At 36.0% G+C, this 22,930-nt stretch overlaps 1 protein-coding gene across 1 annotated transcript in view; it reads left to right on the forward strand.

Moving 5' to 3' along the window:
- Positions 1-11,123: 11,123 nt before the first annotated feature.
- Positions 11,124-22,930, forward strand: part of LOC121309140 (N-terminal EF-hand calcium-binding protein 1-like) — a 90,766-nt gene continuing 78,959 nt past the window's right edge. The window contains exons 1-4 of the mRNA XM_041242040.1: positions 11,124-11,132; positions 11,606-11,677; positions 13,314-13,338; positions 15,190-15,298. Coding sequence (XP_041097974.1) covers positions 11,124-11,132; positions 11,606-11,677; positions 13,314-13,338; positions 15,190-15,298 — 215 coding nt within the window. The remainder of the gene's footprint in view (positions 11,133-11,605; positions 11,678-13,313; positions 13,339-15,189; positions 15,299-22,930) is intronic.

The raw sequence follows: 22,930 nt of genomic DNA on the forward strand, positions 1-22,930 counted from the left end.
GGGGAAGAAACGCCCTCTTTTGAAAGCAAAAAGTGATGTTGATCGAAGCGAGTTGGTGGCCATCTTCTCTTTCAGGGAACCAGGTTTACAATAGGTAAACTAGCAATTCGAAGATGGCCACCAAACATTGCTATGGGAAACGTGTACCAGAGCCGTCGCAAGGGAGAAAAGAACGGCAGCATACGAGGGACGCGAAGTCCTGCTAGCCGCATCGCAAATTTCAGCCATGAAGGCACCTCGGAAGGGTAGTGGTAGTCGTAGTATATAAATATATTGTGTTTATGTGTGGACGGATGAAAGCCGTCTGACATGATTATTTATTAAGATGAGGGTGAAAAGCAGCGCGTTTGTGTTTTGTTATAATAATAATAATAATAATAAATGAATACCTACATAAAAAAATTAAATACACACAAGGGGTGGGCACTCCGTCACAAAGTGAACCAGGGCTTGATTTCAACTCAAATGACATGAAGTTGTTCTTCGATTGATCAGTTGTGTATTTGCCGCTCAACGAATTCACAAAAATAGGATCAGTTTCTATTTATTTTTCATTGCTCACGTGGGATTTGTGTCACAGTGACGTCACTTGTCATGTCGCCTTTGGTGTGAAAAGCGCTATTGAAAAGCCGAGGTTTTACTGATTTTCTTGCGTCGCTTTGTCGTGTCGCTCATCGCGTCGCGTCTGGTGTGTAAGGGCTAAAACAGCACATCTTTACTTGCTTTTTTTATAAACTTTTCTGTAGGTAAGTGACAATGACTTGATTTTTTCATTTTAGACATCACAAAGAACAGATTGATAGTAACACATGCCGAATATGTTAAAAAACAACTAAATACTGTTTGATTAAAAAGGTGCTGAACCGTGTGGTTGAACGGGCGATTTGTAGAAAAAGTAGGTTTCATAAGGATGTGTTGATATAAATTAGTAAAAAACAAATCTCATTCACAGTTTATTTTTATTTTGTTTTTTATTCCTATTTATTGAATTATTTTAGTTTCTACTGGATTTTCTAAAATGATCCTTTTAAGATATTTAATATCCAATAGGGTTGATATCCAATAGAACTATTTGAATGGATTCAGTACTAGGCCTTCTAAATTCATTTAAAGTAATCATGCAGGAATTGTATTATTCCACTCGATTATGTTATTTTATTGGATTATTTTACTGGATTACGTCATTTTTATGGCAATGCAACTTCTTTTGCTTTCTTTTTTATACGTATGTACGTGCATACATATGTTATAAAGTTAAAAGGTAAACAAAATAACCAAACATATGTAAACATATTATAATTTATTTCACATTGAACTTCGACATCAATCACAAAACCTACACATAGTACTGTACATGGTACTTACCATAAGATTTAGAAATATAAATTCATTCCATCTGCCTTGGAGAGTCACATAACAAAACAAGATATAATGAATGGCACTAGTGTATAATATACTCTCTCTCACACACACACACACACATATATAATAACAAAAAAATAGTTAATGTTCTTACTGCTACTGGCTACCTCTCTATTTACACAGAAGTTTTATTAAGATATTAATATGATTCTGGTGGCATTATTAACTTTCTGAGCACAGCAAAATTTTCTGCTAAGTGTGAAATACTAAGTGTATCTCAAAGTGTTAATCAAGCTCAATACTGTTCGGTTGCAATGTGACATTAGCATTTGTATTTCTATCGATTTCTCCAATATTAACAACTTTCCTTGCAGTATCACATGGCTTTACTGCAATCATTGTCTCTCTCAGTACAACTAATTTGATATGAGATGCTGCTGCTGAGCATCACTCCAAAATATGTGCAATCTCACTTTCATACAACTGTAGCAAGACAAAAGACAAATTTGCTTGGCAGTGTGTTAGATGCACTATTGACTTTATAAGACCAATATTCCCATGTCTTAGTTCAACTGTTTAGTTATTATGTTTTTGCCCTTTCCTGTAATTTTCTGTGCAGAAAATCTTTCCTTTTATTATAGCTCTATTAAAGAACTCTGCTCCAGGAATGTTGTCATTGACAGTTTTGCAATGCTGTCTCACACCACAGTCTATAAGATGGTCATGGGTTTTTACTGCAGCGTCATCAGATGGATAAACCCTTATGAACCCTATACCTTTTTAAGCAATAGCTGCATCCATAGGCTCCATTGATCTGCTGGATGCCTTAAAGTATACATCGAGCCACTGCATCGCAAGAACAGATGATAAGGTATTGTGGCAAAGTGGATTGCAGTGTGCAGGTGAAGATGTGATGCAATGCTTAAAAAGATTGCAGACAACAGAGTTCAGAGTCCATACAATCCTTTATTTGTTTTTATAATCTGGGTCGTTTGGCGACCATAAATAATAATCCCTGGCTATACACAGCAATGTGTACTGCACAGTGAAACCTTGAGGTTCAGTCCCAAAATAATAAACACACACAGTTCACAAACACAATCACAAGTCCAGAGTGAGTGCTAATGTGCAAGTGGTGAAATACAATTTATTAGTGAACAGTAGTGCAGTGCTGTCTGAGTTGGTGCTGGTCTTTAGCTACAGCTCCCGGTACATGTTAGCCGTCTAACAAGAACAAACAAGTACAATTTAAAATGACAAAACAAACAAACATGAAACACTCATAGTTACTCTACAGTCCTCCAGCAGTTCTTTTGTAATCATAACAAAGGAACAGTTAGCTTTGCCACATCCCTTTTTGTAGCTTCAGCCACGCCCCCTTGATTAGTTAGTGCAATCGCTTTTCTTCCAATCCGCAACTGCCACATCGCCTCCCATCTGGAGCGATGACTTGGTTCACTCTGGCTCCACCCCCTTTCTAGATGGCCGACTTCCACCTTTCCCTGGAATTCATTGCCAAACCATCCAGTCTGGGGCACACTGTTCTCTTTACACAGTGCCCTTACAGGTCGGGAGGGAGATTTATAACCAAGATTAATTTTTTCTCTGTCACATATCCCACCACTCAGAGTGGCGCCAAAGGAGCACTTGGCTGAATCTACTTTTGTCTTACATCCCCATCCTGGGGAAAAAAAACAATTCACATTTTGATGGTCTTTCTCTGTATGATGCATCATATAAGAACATAAGAACATAAGAAAGTTTGCAAACGAGAGGAGGCCATTCGGCCCATCTTGCTTGTTTGGTTGTTAGTGGCTTATTGATCCCCAAATCTCATCAAGCAGCTTCTTGAAGGATCCCAGGGTGACAGCTTCAACAACATTACTGGGGAGTTGATTCCAGACCCTCACAATTCTCTGTGTGAAAAAGTGTCTCCTATTTTCTGTTCTGAATGCCCCTTTTTCTAAACTCCATTTGTGACCCCTGGTCCTTGTTTCTTTTTTCAGGCTGAAAAAGTCCCTTGGGTCAACACTGTCAATACCTTTTAGAATTTTGAATGCTTGAATTAGGTCGCCACGTAATCTTCTTTGTTCAATGATACATGAAGGGATCCAATGCCAGATACCATCGAGTTGTCCAGGCATTGCTGTCCTTCATGGTGCTTAACCACTTGAGTGGAGCGTGGTCCGTGACGAGATCGAATGAATGCCCGGTAGGTAATATCGTAAGGCATGAGTAGCCCATTTAATGGGAAAACATTATTTTTCAACTACGCAGTAGTGCTCCCGGGGGAACATCTTTTTACTGAGGTAAAGGAGGTACAGGATTCAAACAATTTGGTAAAAACAATTTAAAAGAAATAAAGTAATAACAGTTGCTACCACGTGTTGAAGAACGAGCACAAGACTTGTTTGTGTCTGTTCATCCACTCATTTGTATGTCTGTTTTTTGTTGTTTGTTTTGGCAGCTGTGCAGTTTTATTTTACGAAGTGTTTTTTGTGTTTGTTCAAACCTATTATTTTTCCATGCTTAATAAACCACACAGCAGCACTTTCATTCACCATTCCACTCGCAGTGCTGTGTGTTAATTTCTGGCGTCACCACTAAAGCCAGCTTGTCACAATGGGTTATCAGGACACTCAATGAAACAATAAAAATGTCAGAAGACCGCTCACTTGAGGAATGCAGACTGATATAATCAAACTTCAATACATATCGGCAAGTCCCGATAAATACAAATAATACCACATTTCATTGTTATAATATGTTTTATATATAACAGTCATTTTGACTACTTCTGGTCAGAATAGATATTTTATCTCCCTAATTTTTGCATCTACATGATTCTTTCTTTGTGAGGGTAATTAGTACATGTATTTAGGGAAAGTCAGGAAAGCACAACTCTGTATCTTAAATTCAAAAAATGTTCAGAATGAACACCTTGATTGTTAACCTGGTCCAGACACTGCATACTAATTTGTGTGAGATTAAGACACTGTGAGATCAAAACGTACTGGGTGATGACAAGGATTTGACACGGCAAAAGTGGGGATTGCAGTGAAGTGACTTGACAACAAGTGTGTCAGTTTGCTCCGCAATGCGTGTAGTATTGAGCCTCTGGGTTCTGTCAAGCAATTTAACAATGAGGCTAAACAAAACAATCAACATGGAGGTTTGTTAACCATTTTATAATCGTCATTTTAAGCGATTTCTAATGTGCACCATCAATGTGTTTATATTACAACTTTTTTTTTTTTTCACAATTTCACAATTTATAAATGTCACTGGGACTAGGGAAGCAGGCCATTTTCATTGCTTCTGTTGTCAACAGAAGCAGCTGCATCAGCAGTTAGAAAGAAGGTAGTTGCAGCTGGAAAGGGGGCAGTATGCAATAACCATTTTTTTAAAACTTGTGACATGATTACGTACAGCTGTTTGTGCGCTAGACTGCAGTTTAATAGAAACCTGATTTTGTACGATAATATTTGCATATATTTTTGTTCATTAGAAATGTATTCATTTAAGTACAGTCACAGACAAAAGTAGTGGCACCCTACGCTTATACCAAAATTCAAGGGAACAGATTTAGGACAAGCATTTAGTAAACTTTAACCATTTTTTAACACAACAAAAAGCTAAATACACAATGTCTAGCAATTTAACAAATAATCTTGATCAAAAAACTTTTTTATTTTTTTATTTAAAGTATTAGTTTATGACAAAAGTACGCTTTAGTATTTCATGTGTCCTTTTACATTTATTATGGCTTTCAGACATTTATGATAATTCTTAAACACAGTGTTACATCTTGATGGTGAAATCTGAGCCCATTCTGTCTTGCATATTTTTTCCAGCTGAGACAGATCAGGTACATGATGCTTGGTTACAGTTTTTTTTTCAGATCAGTCCAAAGCATTTCTATTGGATTGAGATCTGGCAATTGCAAAGGCCAGTCCAGAATCTTTATCTTTGCTTTCTTCAAGAATTCCAGAGTTGACTTAGCTGTATGCTTAGGGTCATTGTGTTGTAAAATAAACTGTCTGCCAATCAGCCTACGAGCAGGTGGTGGCATTGTACTTTGTAGAATCTTTTGATACATTGCTGGATTCATCTGATCTTCAATCACATGAATGTCTCCAGTCCCTGAACTGCCAAAATACCCCCGTATCATGATCAGTCCACCATATTTAACTATAATACAGTTTTTTTCATTGAAGGCTTTCACTTTTATTCTCCAAACATTCTGTGGTCCATTTTTGGGGAAAAGTTTTGTTTTGGTCTCATTGGACCAGAGAATTCTGTTGAGGAATGCTTCAGGTTCCTTTTCATATTTCTTGGCAAATTTGAGATGGTTTGGTTTATGAATTTTCTTTAAAAGTGGTCTGCAGCGAGGTTTACGTGAATACAACTCTTCTGTATTCAGATACCTTTGTAAAATTATTTTGTCCACTATTATGCCTGATGCTTCTAAATCTTTCTTTAAGTCCTTGCCTGTTAATCGTGGATTATTTTTTAGCTGTTGGGATGATTCTCCTGCCTGTTGTACCCGTACCAATACCTATAATTTGCCAAAAGGTTCTTGAACAGATATTCAAAATAATTACCTATTTTTCTGGACATTGCATTTATAATGCAGCTTAGTTATGGTGTAATGATTTTAGATAAATTCATATATTTTTTAATTAGTTATATTTTACAGACTTTTTAATATAAAGGTGCCAATACCTTTGTCATGAACAAAAAAAATATTTTAAATTGTGTATATATAATATAGTATATAATATTTTAATTTTGTCTTTATAAGGGTTGTTTGTTATACTACCAGAAAGTGTGTATTTTGATCTTTGTTATAGTAATTAGTGACTAATGTTCACTAAATGCTTGTAGTTAACGTTTTCTTGAATTATCTTATGTTAAGTGTAGGGTGCCAATACTTTTGTCTGTGGCTGTAAATAGTTCTGTTATGCATTCTTCTTCTCTGAAATACTTTTAACAAAGATACAACCTTGCTTCCTTTCAAATCTGAGAACTGCATATGAAATAACTGGGTAAAATTGGTTTCAATCTAAACTGACTGTGGTTAGTAATTTAAAATGCCCAGTAGACCACTAGAAAATTAAAAGCTAATTTAGGTTCTCCCTGACCTTATAACAGTTTAATGCTTTATTGTTTCTTGTATCCTGAAATGATTCCCAAATGGGAAATGCTGAGACCTAGTTATTTAGTTATACAAGGATTTTATAAATTCAATGAAAAACCAAGAAGGTGGCTTATTACTTTCTTCAAGTTGTTACAGATTTTCCTATGATATAGAGCCAATTACTGGATTATTCTCTAAAAACAGAACATTTGCAGTTTTCCCATAGAGTATGGTATTGCTTGCTTCAATTGTTTCTTTGCAATACCACCACTAGAGGGAACTATTGCATAATTGTCTTGAAGATCTAAGTATTTAAAATCCGGAGCTGATTTACATTATTGTGCTTGCAGGTAATCACATGCTAACTGACCCAAGAGTCGTGAGTTGTGCCAGCATAAGTTATAACCTAACCGTTCAAAGAACTCGAAGAACCAAACTTCTAACACATTGTACTATAGATATTTGTTCTTTACTTGCTACTTCTTAAGAACGACATACAACTTTGTAAAAATGTAAACGTTTGTGACTTATCAAGTTTATCCATCAATTCTTTTTGAAAAAGGTTGTAGAAAACAGTTTTTGATGATAACACAAAGAAAAAGGAGCTGGCTCTGAAATTGTGGGTTTGAGATACAGTAATTAATACTGTCAACAGGATTTTATAAGGTAATAATCTTGTTAACTATTTTTGGTTATTATTTTCATTCATAAAAATGTGACAAATACCCTAATGTAGAAGCATTCTAGGACAATGCACTACCAAGGTTTTTTTTTTTTTTTTTTTTTTTGATGGATTTATTGAGCCAGCACAGACTGAAACAGTAACGCCGTGTTTTTTTTTTTGTTCCTGGGTAGTAAGTGTTATTTCCTAATTGCTTATGCCTCAAAATTATAGAAAATGGCCATTATTCCCAACAAACTTTGCTTTTGTGACCAGGACAGTGATATTTCAAAATATCACTATTTTCAATTGGAAAACGGGCAGATGTGTGTCTTTTCGTTCACATACAGTCAGAAAAAAACAACATATGAATCCAAATTAACATGTATTTATACTAAAGTAATACAAAAATGACTACAAAAGATTTAGAAGTGAGTAGTTTTGTGAGATTTACGATTATACTGTATTTACAGTATAATCGTAAATCTCGCAAAACTACTCACTTCTAATTCTTTTGTCGTCATTTTTGTATTACTTTATAGTATAAAAGTGTTAATTAGGAAATAACACTTACTACCCAGGAACAGAAATTGTGTTACATAGTGTAATCAGTCCTAACCAGTTCACATGGTAGAACTCCCTTTTAGATGTGCCCTCTCTGTACATCACAAGTGCACCAAGCTATCTGATAATGAATGTCAGTAGCATACTAGTGACAGAAGCAGAATCCCAGGAGTGTCTATAGGTCTACTGTGCTGTATGTGCTTCATGCTTGCATGTGTTGGTAGGGTTCGACGTTAACCATACCCCGGTGGCACGGAGCCAGTAGAGAGCGCAGTTTGGCTGGTAGTTATGAAGCACCACAGGCTCGACTGGGCCGGTTACATTTAACTAGTATAATATATAGTGCATATGGCTTCCGTTTGATGAATCCAGGAAAACGGGCCATACTGTCAAAAAGCTGAAAATTAATTTGCAAACCATTTTTTAAAAACATAACTACGAACTAACCCTAACTTTTCCAACGCGCGTCATATTTGTGGTATAGTCTGAATCTGAGACTGCGTACTAAAGTGCTGTGTTGGTACTCGTTCCCGTGACAAATCTTTCACAAATCGGGTTTTCTACAACTAAGCCACCAATAAGCCAAAAGGAAAGCGCTGAAATCAATATTTGTTGTGAATTCAACATTTCGTTTACATCATATCCAGTCTCACAGCAAGATGTCCCGATGGATACCCAGCTACGCAATCGAATTGTCTAACTTTTTGATTTGGGATCCGGTGTGTTCAGGTCAAAAATGCCGTTCAGAATCTTTCCAGGACTGGCTGGCATCACTCAGCAAGATTGTGCTGACTTGGGAGAGGCGACACAAGCGACGACTTCCTAAATAGGATTGTTATTTCGTATTATGAATATGTTTTTAATAGTGTTTATTATAAAGATTAGGGATGGGAATTTCGAATAGTTTCCTAGTTGAATACACATGGTGCAACGATTACCCGAACTCTGGTACCTTACGTTCCGAAGAGTAAAAGGCAAATGCGTGTGCACAAGCAGACAACATAACAATGTAAACCGGTAAAGTTTAGCCGGGTTCACAGTGTTCAAACAATGTCCAAGACGAGATTTCTTCGCTCTTTACCCTATTTCCCTTAGGCACAAGTTTTCTTTTGTTTAGTGAATTAAAATACACTGAATCAATGAGCAGCAACGTCACAGTGCGTATCTCTTATTAAAGCAATAGTAGCACAATATTGCGCAAACCACCAAATAATAATGTTTGCTGTCGTGTATTCAGAATAAAATAACACCTATCATATAGCAACCTGAATATTTTGCATCTGTTTAATTCTAACAAATAATATTTATAACAATCTTAGTGTAAATATTGTAACCTGGCCAAAAGAGAAAATACATTCCAACATTACAATAGTTTAACATTACTAATTACAACTAGCCATCAAGTACTGACATCAGGTGAATCGAAGTCAAGTTGCTTTGTTTATTCAATAACCTGTAAATAATTCAAAACAATGATCTCTGGTTGTACTTTTAATGGTCAGTGCAAATGTTGACGTTACTCCATTCACAGAAAGTCAACAGTAGATGTTTTACATTGAACTGCAGTCCAGAGTTAAAATATATAATAATATACTTATATATAATTGCTATATACATGTTTCATGGCCGAAGTAACATATTTGAAAGGCTTCGTTTAGCCACTTTCTTTTGAGACGTGGGCTCTCTTTGGTTACCATACACAGTTAGAAACATACTGAAAATAAAAACCATCATTATATATATATATATATATATATATATATATATATATATATATATATATATATATATATATATATATAAAATCCGGGCCAGTAAAAACACTAGCTCTGTGGCCCGAGGGGCCAGTAGTTAAAAATCTAAACATAGAGCCCTGGTTGGTAGTGTATCGTGTTTCCATTGTGAGCTTTCTTCATCCATAGAAGTGTTTTATATTAAATATTTCTTAATTGTACACATGATAGAGTGGTATCCTAGAATTACTGATTATTAGGACTAAAACCAGAGTCAAATTAGACTGTTAACTGAGTTTTGGTCTTATTGTAGTTACTTGAATACTGTGATTTATTTCTATTTATTTATTTATTTATTTATTTTGACACGTTTGTGTTAAGGTGCTTTAACTATGCGCTCAGGAGGCGGTCTTCTGTTTTAGCTGCATGTCATAAACAGCTATAGAGACACTTTGCGGATCTAGCTCATAATACATACTGATAACTCCTCTACTCAGGAGAAATTACTTAACATAGACACAGTAATTGTTATAAGAACCACTCAAAATAGTTGGACATCGAGGCCTGGATGTCTGCCAATTTTCTTCAGCTCCACACTAACAAATGTGAACTTCTTCTGTAGGATCGAAAACTCAAGTCAAGAATCTCAATATTGCTTCCTTGAACCTTGGAAACTGTCAGCTGCTGCCTTCCCGCACTGTACGAAGCCTTGGTGTACTTCTTGACATCAACCTCTCCTTTGATGCCCAAATCTCCTCTGTAGTCAAATTCTCCTTCTACCACCTCCGAAACATCTCAAAGGTCCATCCCTACCTTTCTCTCTCGGATGCAGAGATACTCTGTCATGCATTCATCTCCTCTCGACTCAACTACTGCAACTCTCTCTCTCTCCATCATGCACCATAAACTGATTGCTGCTGGTTAAAGATGCTGCCACTAGGTTCCTTACCAGATGTAAAAAACATGATCACATTACCCTGTCTTACCCAACTACATTGGCTACCTGTAAAGTTAGGGATTACTTTCAAAATTCTCCTGCTCACCTACAAAGCTCTTCATCACACAGGTCCAGAGTATCTCTTTAACCTGCTGACCCTCTATGTCCCTATACGCAAGCTGAGGTCCTCTGACTTGCTTGTTATACTCAAGCAAAATTACACCACACTCGAAAAGCACTCTGTTAGCTTCATGGCCCTGACTCTCTGGAACTCTTTCCAAGCTTTAGTGTGTGAAGCTGCCACAGTCACTCGTTTCAAATAAATTCTCAAAACCCACTTGTTCTCAATTGCTTTCAATGCTCTTTAAGCTTGATATCTTATTCGTATGATTCTGTATGACACACGCATCCACAATGTTTAGTATTCACATCCTAGCCTTGTATTTAATGTAATATACCTGTAGTTAATGTATTTGCATTGTAATATGCCTGTATTTAATGTATTTGCATTGTTTTTTTACTGTTTATTTAATGTACTATGCCTTGTACTTAATGTATTATACATTGTTCCTCACTATCTTGTAAAGCGCTTTGTGATGGCGGTCCACTATGAGATGGACTTGTTAATCTGTTTCTTCATACTTGTGTCATGATCTAGCCCGGTGGACCCAGCTTTTAAATTGTTATTTTTTTTAACAATAAGGTTCTAATTAATGGGGAATCACGATGGCAACAGTAACTACCCATATGAAATAAGGGCTTTACATGTAAAAATCCCACAAATCATAGTTTTCAACATTACTTTTGACAACAGTGTAGTGTCCGTGTTACTCCCTTTGAATACTTTGTGAATTGAGTTGAATACTGTATATGGCTGACCAAATTTTGTATCTGTTGTGAGAGTCGGTGAATCTGAGTCTCTAGCGCCGTTAGCAACGATATTGGCATCCGCGCACAGACCATAACACAAACAGCAGCAGAATCTACACAGAACAGAAGCGCAGCAGCTCAGGCATAGCATCACTCGGATGTGTAGTGTGACTTCCGTACTACAGATTTCAGTGGAAAGACTTTTTTTTGTTGTTGTTGCAGACAGAAGCGTCTAAATTAATATTTATTTGTATATATATATAAAACATTATATTTTTTTAAATTAAAAAAAAAACAACTTTTTTTGTGGAAAAAAATGGATTTGTCTCAAAGAGAAGAGTGGAAAAACTTTTTCAAAAGAAGCAAGCTCGCAACTGGAACTAAAGAAAGGAATGACAATCTTTATTGATGTAAGTGAAAATAAACAATCGTTATTTATACAAGTTTAAGCCAATTTGATTTAAAAAAAAAAAAAAAAAAAAAAAAACTAGCAAGAACGCAACAAGTACCGCAATGTTTATTAACAGGGCACGTTCTGAAATAATATTAAGGACATTTAAACAGAACCCTAAGTCGTTTAAATTCAATGATAAAAACTCCCGCGAAAAAAAACAAAAACAAAACCCCTTTATTATATGTTTTTAAAGTGCATTTTCACATGTGGTCAAATATATGATAACAATGTTTATGTAGTATCATAGAAGTAGAATATAGATGTAAAATACAAGTTGTATGAGTTACACTGTCCTGCAAACAGTGCAGTATATACAGAGCTTGTTGTGATTGTCTTCTCCTTGTCTACATAAGATATTGCTGAAAATCTGTAGCTGACATCTCATTAGCATTTTAAGTATTTTATTTTTTCATCCGCAATACAGCTTTACCTAATTTATACATTTGCATTACATACTGCGCTGCAGTATGGATGCGTTTCAATTTGGAGATGCTTTCACCCTTCAAAGCCCCGTGTTTTGCACTGTCATTAATTATTACACTATGAAAAGGAAGACATTTTTCTCCAGAATTACCCATACATGCAATGCATTATTTTGCAAAAACACCTGCTAAGCAAGCTGCCTGATATCCTGTCTTACCCACCATGTCTGAAACTGGCTTGCAAGAAGATACAGCTTTTTTATGTTAGCGTGTACAGGTTATGGATTCCATTTGCAGAAATGAATCGGGCATGTTCAATTATCTTGCCTGTGACATTGACGTTGCTCTGTAGGTATTATTTATTACTGTGCACATGGTTGCCGGCAGTGAGTGTGAGCTAGCTGTGTAATTAACACTGGGACCTGAAATGCTACATTGGCTTGTCTTTTAAAATGATGTGAACTTGTGATGCCGATTTCAGCCTAGAGATGGTGCAAGTTTCCTTGATTTTTAGTTGTAGGGGTGCATTTACTGGGTGGTGGTGATAGTGAGGATATTCCAAAGGGAATGAGGATAACAAACATTAATCCAAGAGAGGAGAAGCAGCCTTGCCTCCACTGTACTAGTCACTGTGGAACAAACCAGGTAGCCTCTTTATTTATTGCTGGATGCTCCACAATTAAATACAAGAAAATAAATGTGATTTTTACTCAGTTGATGGGTTCGTGTCTTAAAAATGTCCATAAAGTGAGAAAGGTATCATTCTATATGTTAAAAGAATCCTATACTAAATGAAAGTTTTCGACTAAAAGTCTTTAATAGTTGCAACATTTCTTTTAGTATTTCTAAATGTACCGCCATTGAATGTTTTGTAGTTATGCGTGATACAATATTAGAATCATATGGAACTCTAGTTATTCAATCACTTGCTTTCCTTGCACATATACTGTAGCACAATGATGGTGCAGGTCTTCAGTACAGCTAAAATAATCTCTACTATGGACACTTCCTAAATTTGTTTCATTTGTAAAGATAACCAGTTAACCAGCTCTGTTTCTCCATGTTTACTTTTTCAATTCAAATCATCAGCCCCCTTGCTTTAATTTCAAACATTTATTCCTGTTAGACGGTAAAAATATGTTTAGCAACATTTCTTCCCCTTTTTTTCAGATCTTAAGAAGAGCAGATAAAAATGGTAAGTTGTTCTTCATTTGAAGGTGTTCAAGTATTTGTTATGCATGGTAACTGTATAGCCTTATTAGCCTTTGGGCTTATGTTAATATTGCTGTTTGTAGTCATTGGTGGTTGTTATTTATGAGTTTTCTGTTTGAATTGATGAAAACTGCTGTCATGGTAACATGATCTGTGCCCGTCTCGCTCATTGACATATATTAGCCTTTTCAGCCACTGTGTATGCCTCTTCCAGTTGTACGTTGCTTAGTTAAATAAGACCTAATAAAAGGAATTTTGCAACGTGAAGTTCCCAAAAACAGAAAAATTGACGCAATCAGTATTATGTTGCAGTGGAGTGCCGCCATCTTGGTTATCTTACCACCACTGACAAAAAAGCTTAGATTAATTACAAAAGCATTTTGGAATGTTGTTACTAAAACAGGATGAAGTGGGCTGTAGACAGGTATGTGCCACACATGTTTAGACTGCATGTGTTGTTTGGCAACTCCCCTGATCATTCAAGAAATGTTTCTATTTGTAACAAGCTATATCACTGCAGAGCAAGCCAATTCAAGAAGTATCTGCAGTACTTCATTCTGCTAGCACGTGAAGAATTAATTACAGTGAAAATCATCAATTCCAAAGCCTTTGTGATATTCAATATGCAAAGGTAGTTAAGTAGGAATCAGAAAGGAACACTGCACCTTTGTTGGCTGTGGATATCTATACAGTATCTTTTTGAATGTCAGCAAAATCTCATAAAAAATGCTGCAAAATACAAAGCACAACATTGAGGACTTGAAGACTTTATCTAACTGTTTTAGATAAAGGACAGCATAAAGTGATAATAAAACAACACTGTCCTATAATGTATAAACTTGATTTTTCCTTTTTTCAGTTTTTTCCTATGTAGAATTGTTACTAAAAAGGTGAATAAATAATGCCTGCCTCATTAATATTTTGTACATTTACCTGTTCAGAATCATCAAATGGATGAAAACAGTGGAAAATGAAATGTTACATTAGAGTAATATTCATTCACCTTGTAATACTCTGTTTGTAAATTGAAATAAGAAAAGTCTACATTTTAACCAGCTGGTCAAATGTCTACCTCTAAACTACATTAAAAATGCATTAAAAAAAAAAAAATCTGTACTGTCAACATTACCTAACTACTTAAATTGTGTAGAGAAGTAGAGTGCAGCTACACGGCAGTAGTCTCGCTTCTGCTCCAAGCTCTCTTCATGCTTTGTGAACAAGAATGACTGCTCAGGCTCAGACCACAAGAGTAATTAAACAGTAATAAAACACGATTGTGGATATTTACACAACTAAATCACAATTACATTCATATATATTAACTTTCTAAAAGTAGTAAAAAAGAAAAAGAGTTGCCTCTGAGTTTATTTACAATCCATATTATCTGACCTTTTTCAGACTTGTCAAGCACTCAGCAAAGATCAATTGTGGGGGTGTAATTCAGAACAGGAAATGTGTTCTGACTCATTAAGAAAATATCAACATCCTGAAAAGCTGATTATTGAGGGAAATTGTGAATGGCAGTGGTCTTCGAAACAGCTTGCTGCCTGAATTAAAAACACCATTGTTCTGTTTTGTGTTCCAGTTCTGTTCTGTGCCATTGTTTATATTATTTCTCAAATATTTATAATGGCTAGCCTCCTGGAAAGAAGCTCATGTCATTAGTTTCTGAATAAAGATAAGCCTTGCTTGTGCCATACAGCACAGGCTGGTGTTGTGTTAACTATTGTGTAATGAGAAGCATATATTATGTTGTTAAATGAAATACTGTAGACCCATAAAATAAACGAAATAATGTTACTACCAAAGGATGACTGCTCCTTGTGCCTTCCAGATGATGGCAAGCTCTCCTTTGATGAATTCAGAGCCTACTTTTCTGATGGAGTCCTCGGTGGTGATGAACTACAGGAGCTTTTTCACACCATTGATACACACAAGACAGAGTAAGAGGCGAGACCTTATTTATTCTTTTATTTATTTGCTTGTTTATTTTGAAGGTTATTTGTTCACCACTATAAATGAAAAGAAAAACAAGCAAAAGGAGCCACATTCATCTTTCACTTTTTTTTTTTTTTTTTTTTTTTTTACCATCCATTTGGTACCTCTGATGACATTTACTGTGCTCAGTGTGGTATTCTGTGTTGTTTGGCTAAGATGTTATTTTACCAAAATGGTTAGTTCTTAAAATCACATTACCTAAAAAAAAGAACTGCTTCAAACGTGTAGATTCAAATCAGACTCTAAATCATTTCAAGATGGAGGAAATAAGGTGTGTGGCAAGACAGTTCTTACCGCACTTCCAGAGTGGCTGAAGGGACTCGGCCTGCGGCCTCGTGCCTCACAACGCACCCAGGGCGTGCGATAAGAAGTGTCTTACCGCACACCCTGTCATGGGTTATTTCTTACACCAACTGCAGGTGAGTAATTCTACTTTATTTCTGCAAAATGTAAGCTCACATCGGATGTCGGCACTCGTCAAAGAAGCAAGTTCAAATAAATATTATTTCATATTGTTTTATTTTCAAAGTTAAACATAAAAACCAAAAAAAACAACATGTTTCAACCAAACAGCGGCCATCCTCAGTGCAGTAGATAATTTAAAGATCCACAAGTTTGTGTAATTATGGTATGTTAGCAAATATTACAACACATCACTGAACTAGAAAATAGTTATAAAAAAGCGCCTTGTTAATGTTTTATGTTTAATTAGTACCCTGCAGAACAATCGGTCTGAGCAAGCTTGGGTAGTGGGCAGATGATCAGATTGCAGCATGGTCTGGACAGAAACGTGAGGGTACTGTTAAGTTTATATAATGACAGTTGATACAGACAAGACATGTAAAGCAGGGGATCTTACTAGGGAAGGATACTGCAAGATGAAAGTGTACTCCTTTTGTAAAAAGTACACAGTTAAAGCTACACAAGAAAGGGGTTACTAGGTTCAGACACTGAGATTTTGTATTTCTATGTTGAATGAAAGGCCCTAGCATTGGGAAAACTTCTGTAAGAATGGTAATGAGAAGCGTACTGAATATAGGTTAATCATTCCAGGATTACTTGGCAGGCATCCAGGGATAACGACAGTTGGGATCTGGACATCATTCTAATTATATTAAAACCTCCTCCAGCTTCTGCTTATCTGAAACAACACCCAAAATATGAATTATGAATTTAATGATTACTGAATTGTACTCATTTGAAATCATTACTTGCCAGTCTGCTTAAAGCAATACTATCATTTCTATTAATTTTATATTAATATTAAAGGCAATGTTTTTATTTTGTGTATACAATCTATTACCTTGATATATGAACAAATGTTTATTTTTATTTTTTTTAAATGCTGCTACTGTTTTATAAGACAGTGGGACAGAGTTATCCCAGTCCGCTTTTTCTCGTGCGTTGCCAGTTGTGCTCAATGCATTTTTGAGGCGAACAGCAAAATACCTATTTTTCCCTAAAAGCAAGGTGTACTTACAAGCCTTGAAAACATATTTCTATGAAATTTCTGGTTTTCCCAACGTGTTGGGAGCAATAGACTGCACTCATGTGCCACTAACCCCTCCAGCTCATTGTGAACATCTGCAGAGAAATAGGAAACACACCTATTCTATTAACGTGCAGATGGTTTGTAATTGTGCACAATTTAGCACTGCACCATTGACAAATAGATGCAGACAGTATACATTTGGCTTCTAGGCTACCCATGATAATACAGATTAGTATTATTATGCAACATTTGTTGCTGGTCCCTTGAACTTTGTATTAACAAGAATTGACTGTCCTCCTGTGAGTATCATAACTTGTCAGTGCAGCGCCGTGATCTATTTTGTGTTCATTTTCTAGGCTACTAAGTTGTAAGTTAATAATAATTAAAACACACTAAAATCATTTAGTTTAAATTTAAAATAATCTTATTTGCATTGTGCACCAATGTGTACAATGCAGCAGCAATATTTATTGTGTGTTACCACACTGGTAAAAACAAAGTACACTAGGTAGTCCTTTGATTTTACCACTGTAGTGTATACTGTATAGGCGTACTGTACAGATTGATATTTTTCATAATGTAATGTGTAGCCTACCCAAAACACATTTTACACAATGATTTATACATTTAAAATATATTGAGCACTACAATGTGTATGTGTATGCAATTTTTTTTGTACTTTTTTTAAACCCGACACCTCCTTATGCCGGACAAACATCCAGTTTAGTGACGGGCTACTGTATGATTATGAAAAGCTTTTTGATAGAAATACATTTTTTGGGGGGGGGTGAAGGTGGGGGCCCCACTATTGCATCTGATGGGATTAAATTGCCTTTCATTATTTATTTGAAAAAAGGTCTCCGTGCTAGAGATCTCGCTAAGATGACGCAACACATATTTAACTTGGTATATTGCGGCTCTCTTCGTTAACGTATTTTCTCTTAGTACATATGACAGTACTTTCCGAATTGTTGCAACGGAAATGCAAATTGCAGTATGTTTGTGCTGCAACTGGCCCATCTTAGTACATGCACCCCTGTCTTAAAATTGAGTTTACGAGTTACTGGTATTGTAATATGAGCAGTTTTTTTTTTTTTTTTACTTTAACAAAAAAGGAACAAACTGCATTTTGTTGAAGACCCTTGATAAATCTGGCCCAGTGTGTGTGTTTTGCCATTAAACACATAAAAAGAGCTTTCTCTGTCAGCATGCCACTGCTATCTTGTCATCTGTAAATAATTCATTTCCGACTACTTCACCATTTCCACTTTTTTGACTTTCCCATGCTTCTCACAGTACAAGCAATACAAGAATGTGGCAGCAGTTACAATGAAAATGCAATTAGTTTAGGTTATAAGATTTCTACGTCGTTTTAATAAGAATCTTGCAAAGGCAGGAATTCAAGTCATTTTTGGTTTCCATAGCAGCCTTTTGCTCTTCTTTCCTGAAACAAATTTAAGTCTAGCAATGGCCTGATCACATTACATTTTCTTATTCCCAGAGGTTCCACCTAAAGAAGCATATGTAAAATGTCAAACCAATTAAATCTTTTTGCCAATTCTACCAATCAGTTGAACTGTTTTGTGGATCAGGAGCTTGTTATTGATTGTGCTTCAGTGAAAGCATTCAAATTGTGTGCCTTTGTTATGCTTGAAACTAATAGACAACTAATCAATAGTACATACTAACTGGCAAATATAATTTGTTAGGGTTTACATGTACTGTATTCTTTTGGTTCAAATGTTTCAAGACTAATTTTAGTCTTGACAGGGTTAATGTATTTATAAGCATGACCCAGGGGAATCACACGTTTGTTTTTCACTTTGTGTATGCATGCCTCTAAGTTGAATTCTGTGCAGAACACATTTTCTCATTTTGTTTGAAATGCATTTTCTGTAGTATTTATAAACAGAAGGAAAATTGGGACTCTGATATAAAATGAAATGTCTGTGCACATCCACTGAAAAAAAATGGTTCCTATTTTGAAGGAATTTCTCTGTGTAAAATATGCCTTGCTTTTGCAGTTCCTTTCAAAAAGATCAGTTAAACTGTATGAGCCTGTTCTTAAAGAGACCTAGAGACATTGTTTTTGTTGTACATGCAAACAAATTTGCTTCGTCCTTGAAGTTTTCAAAGCTTTTTACTGTAGGCCAGAGTTGTCAACAAGTCACTTGACCCAAGTCTCAAGTATGTCTCAAGTCAGTGAGGGCAAGTCTCAAGTAAATCTCAAGTCAGTGTGGGCAAATCAAGTCAGTGAGGGCAAGTCTTGAGTAAGTCTCAAGTCAGTGTGGGCAACTCTCAAGTCAGTGAGGGCAAGTCTCAAGTCAGCGTAGTATTCTCAAGTCTGTAGTGTAAAATCTAATGTAAAATTAACTTGCTAGCTGTGTAGTGTTTTGCAGTGTTTTTTTTTTTTTTTATAGTTAACTGTAACAATAATGAAAATGTCGATTAACGAACATAAATCGTATCCTTTAAAAGTTAACTACTACTATAACTGAAAAATAATAGTAACGAAATAGTAAAAAAAAAAAAAAAAAACCTGAACCACTCGCTATTTACCAAAAATAATCATTTAGAAGTAATCTCTAGTTTGTGTAGTTTTTATACTTGCTGTCTGTCCCGTCTCCGTTCCGCTAATGTCTCCGTTTCGCTATGAATGGCTAGATGTCGCTGTCACTCAACTCAGTGGTCCCTTAATATGCTACTGTAGTTTCACTGTCAGTCATTTCATCCTGTTACGTTGAAATTAAGGTGTAGGTAAGCTTTTGCTGTAGGTATACAGTGACAGTTACTAGTTTGATTTGAAAATGGGGCGCAAGAGGAAGACAGGCGAGACAGCTGAGACGGCCGCCTAGGTAAAAACCAGAAAGGCACATTTTTTTTTAAAAACTACAAATATTATATCAAGATTTTTTTGTAAATAATGTACCCAATTACATTTTTAAGACTGGTATATAATCGACATATTTTCATATTTTTCTTTTTTAATTGCCATTTCTTCGTAACATTAGGCTTATCTTAGGCTGCATATAAATTTGGCAGCCAAGGTATTGAAACTTTGTGCCAAACAGACATGTTTGCTTCTCGTTCTCTTTGGTCAGTTTCCCGAGTTACGCCGCGTGTAGCTCCAGAATTGGATCCAACATCTGTTTATGATCTGACTCATGTGAATTCGGATCTGATCCCATTTTTTTGTTCTCTTTCGTACCCCCAGGGCAGCGGGTAGTCCCGTATATTATTTAGTGGACGGTTCAGTACTGTACACACTCAAAGATGAAACGAAGAAACCAGTTTGTTTACACATTTCTTTAAGAAGAAGCCAACTGGGTACACATGTTTAGTGATTGTATTTCTTGTATTGTTTTTCTGCTGACAGACCTGTGCAATGTGATGTTTAGCTGCGATACATTTTCATAAGTTGTTGTTTTTCTTGCGCAATGGCAAAGACTGCCTCCTCCCCCGATATAACGATTCATTCATAGCTGTAGTACTTTTCATGCATTGTATTTGATGCCATGGGCTAGAAGAATTGGAGGTAGTTCTGTTTATAAATTCATTGTTCGACAACACTAGTGTTTTTTTATTATTATTATTTTTTTTTTAAGTTATTTTCCTAATGTTTTTGGAAGGAAGTATTGTTTTACTACCAGTGATTTTTTTTTTATTTTGAATTTTTGTTATTGTTTTCGGCATCTTTAAACAGCTTGTTCAGTGGCAACAACGCATTGGATACTGAAATAAACTGCAGATACGTTCCAGCATGAGTGTGATAGCAGGCCTTGTTCAACCTTGACCTCTGTACATCAGAAGCAGTTTAAAGTATATTTACCTATATTTAAAGCACCATTGTCTGCCTCTGTTGATTACACTATGTAACACAATTTTTGTTCCTGGGTAGTAAGTGTTATTTCCTAATTGCTTATGCCTCAAAAGTATAGAACATGGCTATTATTCCCCACAAACTTTGCTTTTATGACCAGGACAGGTAAATTTCAAAATATCACTATTTCCAATGAGAAAACGGGCGCTTTTGTGTCTTTTCGTTCACATAAAGTCAGAAAAAAACAACATATGAATCCAAATTGACATGTATTTATACTAAATTAATACAAAAATGACTACAAAAGATTTAGAAGTGAGTAGTTTTTTGAGATTTATGATTATACTGTAAATGTAATCTATTTAATCAAACTATTTAAAGTAAAGCCTCCGAAATCAGTGTTTTTAATCATGGCATCACACAGTCTCAGCAGTCTGATCAGTCTTAGCAGTAGTATCAGCAATCTTACCGGTCCCAGCAGTGTCAGCACCAGTTTTACCAGTGTCGGCACCAGTCGTACTAGTCCCAGCAGTGTCAGCACCAGTCTTCCCAGTCCCAGCAGTGTCAGCACCAGTCTTCCCAGTCCCAGCAGTGTCAGCACCAGTCTTCCCAGTCCCAGCAGTGTCAGCATCAGTCTTACCAGTCCCAGCAGTAGCAGCACTAGTCCCAGCAATGTCAGCACCAGTTCCAGCAGTAGCAGCACCAGTCTTACCAGTTCCAGTTGTAGAATCAATGTCACCAGTCTCAGCATTCACTTCGGTAGCAGTGAACCAAACGCATGGTATAAACCCATCTACTTCATCATATTTATAAGTTTTATTCTTCTTGTCCTTTTAATAGCACATAGGTATAGGTAATTTTAGGTAGGTAATTTTAGGTTGTTCTTGCTGGGAGAGTTGTTTAAAAAAATGTCATCAAATTTCAAACATAATCCAAGGAGGGTCACTGGGTAAAGAGTTAGCAACTTATGTTACTTTGCAATTTGCATTACTAGTCTCCAGGCTTCATGAACAGGATAGGCAGGGCTTTTTTTAAAGACAAAAATTAGATTCTTGCCTCTGCAAAAATCTATTCCTAGCTATGCCCCTGCTTAATGAAAATTGTGCACAATACCCTGACCGACGGCTGAAGTCTCCACGGCAGGACGAAGCGGGCCCATCTGCCTTGCCTTCCAGTCCAGCTGTGCTGAAGCAGGAGAGGGGCGGACCTCAGACTCCATATAATAAGTGCAAGTTAGTTCTGTTCAACTATCTCTAGTTTTGTTATGTACATATTATTTTTGCCTGTACATTTATGCTGTAAAATTCTGTGTAATACACTTTTATATGCTGCGGTTTCTGAGATTTATTTGAGGCCATTTTTAAATGTGTGTAGATCTTTATCTACACCTATAGCTCCCCTGTGACCAAACGTTATTTCAGTTAGAATGTTGGTAACCATGGTTTTGTTGCATGTTGAATATGATGAATATAAATAAGACATTGCTCAATGGCAGAAAAAGTCAGTTTGTTTAAAGCATAAAGGTAGATTTCACCCATTCTCTGCTTGAATGGAAAAATAAAGATAGAAAAAACCTGTGTATGGAATGAAAATGTATCTTGCGACATAGAAGTTTTCTGAATATAGAATGGTAATGTAAGCCTGTAGAAAATGTTAACATTGTTTTTGTACATTTTGATATGAGTTTTTGTTTCAGTGTGGTCCATATTCATTAGGCATTTTCAAACAATCAAAAATAAGCATCTGCACTGCCTATGGGGACTGTTAAATTAGCACATGAAAGATCTGTCTGGCACTACAACTTCTTTGAGTTGTTTTCTAATAAGAAAAAAAAGGTAAAGTTTTATAAATATGGCCCTACATATCTCCAGATCTCTTGGAAAGCCTGTGAGTCAGTGACATTTTGTATTGTACAGAAAAGGCAAATGTTTTATTCACTGTTTTTGTTCATGGGTACCATTGATTCAGGTAGGTTGCTTATATATTTAACCCTTCTGTATGCCTTGTTTTCATTGTTAAGTAAAAATCAAGCTGAAATAAACAGCCTGCTTTTTACATTACAGTGTGTGGAGGGCTGTACAGCAAGACTTGGCTAGTAAGTGGTAATCTCTGATCAATACATGTTTGTGGTTGGCAAAACTAAGGAGTGTACTGTGAAGAGCCTGGCATTACCCAGGTTGTTTTTACCTCGACAGATTTCAAGGTCATCACAGCTCTGTTAACTGGAAGAATACTTAAATAATAACTATAATTATATTTAGTTAA

Source organism: Polyodon spathula, chromosome 3 (assembly GCF_017654505.1).
Source record: "Polyodon spathula isolate WHYD16114869_AA chromosome 3, ASM1765450v1, whole genome shotgun sequence".
Lineage (NCBI taxonomy): Eukaryota > Metazoa > Chordata > Actinopteri > Acipenseriformes > Polyodontidae > Polyodon > Polyodon spathula.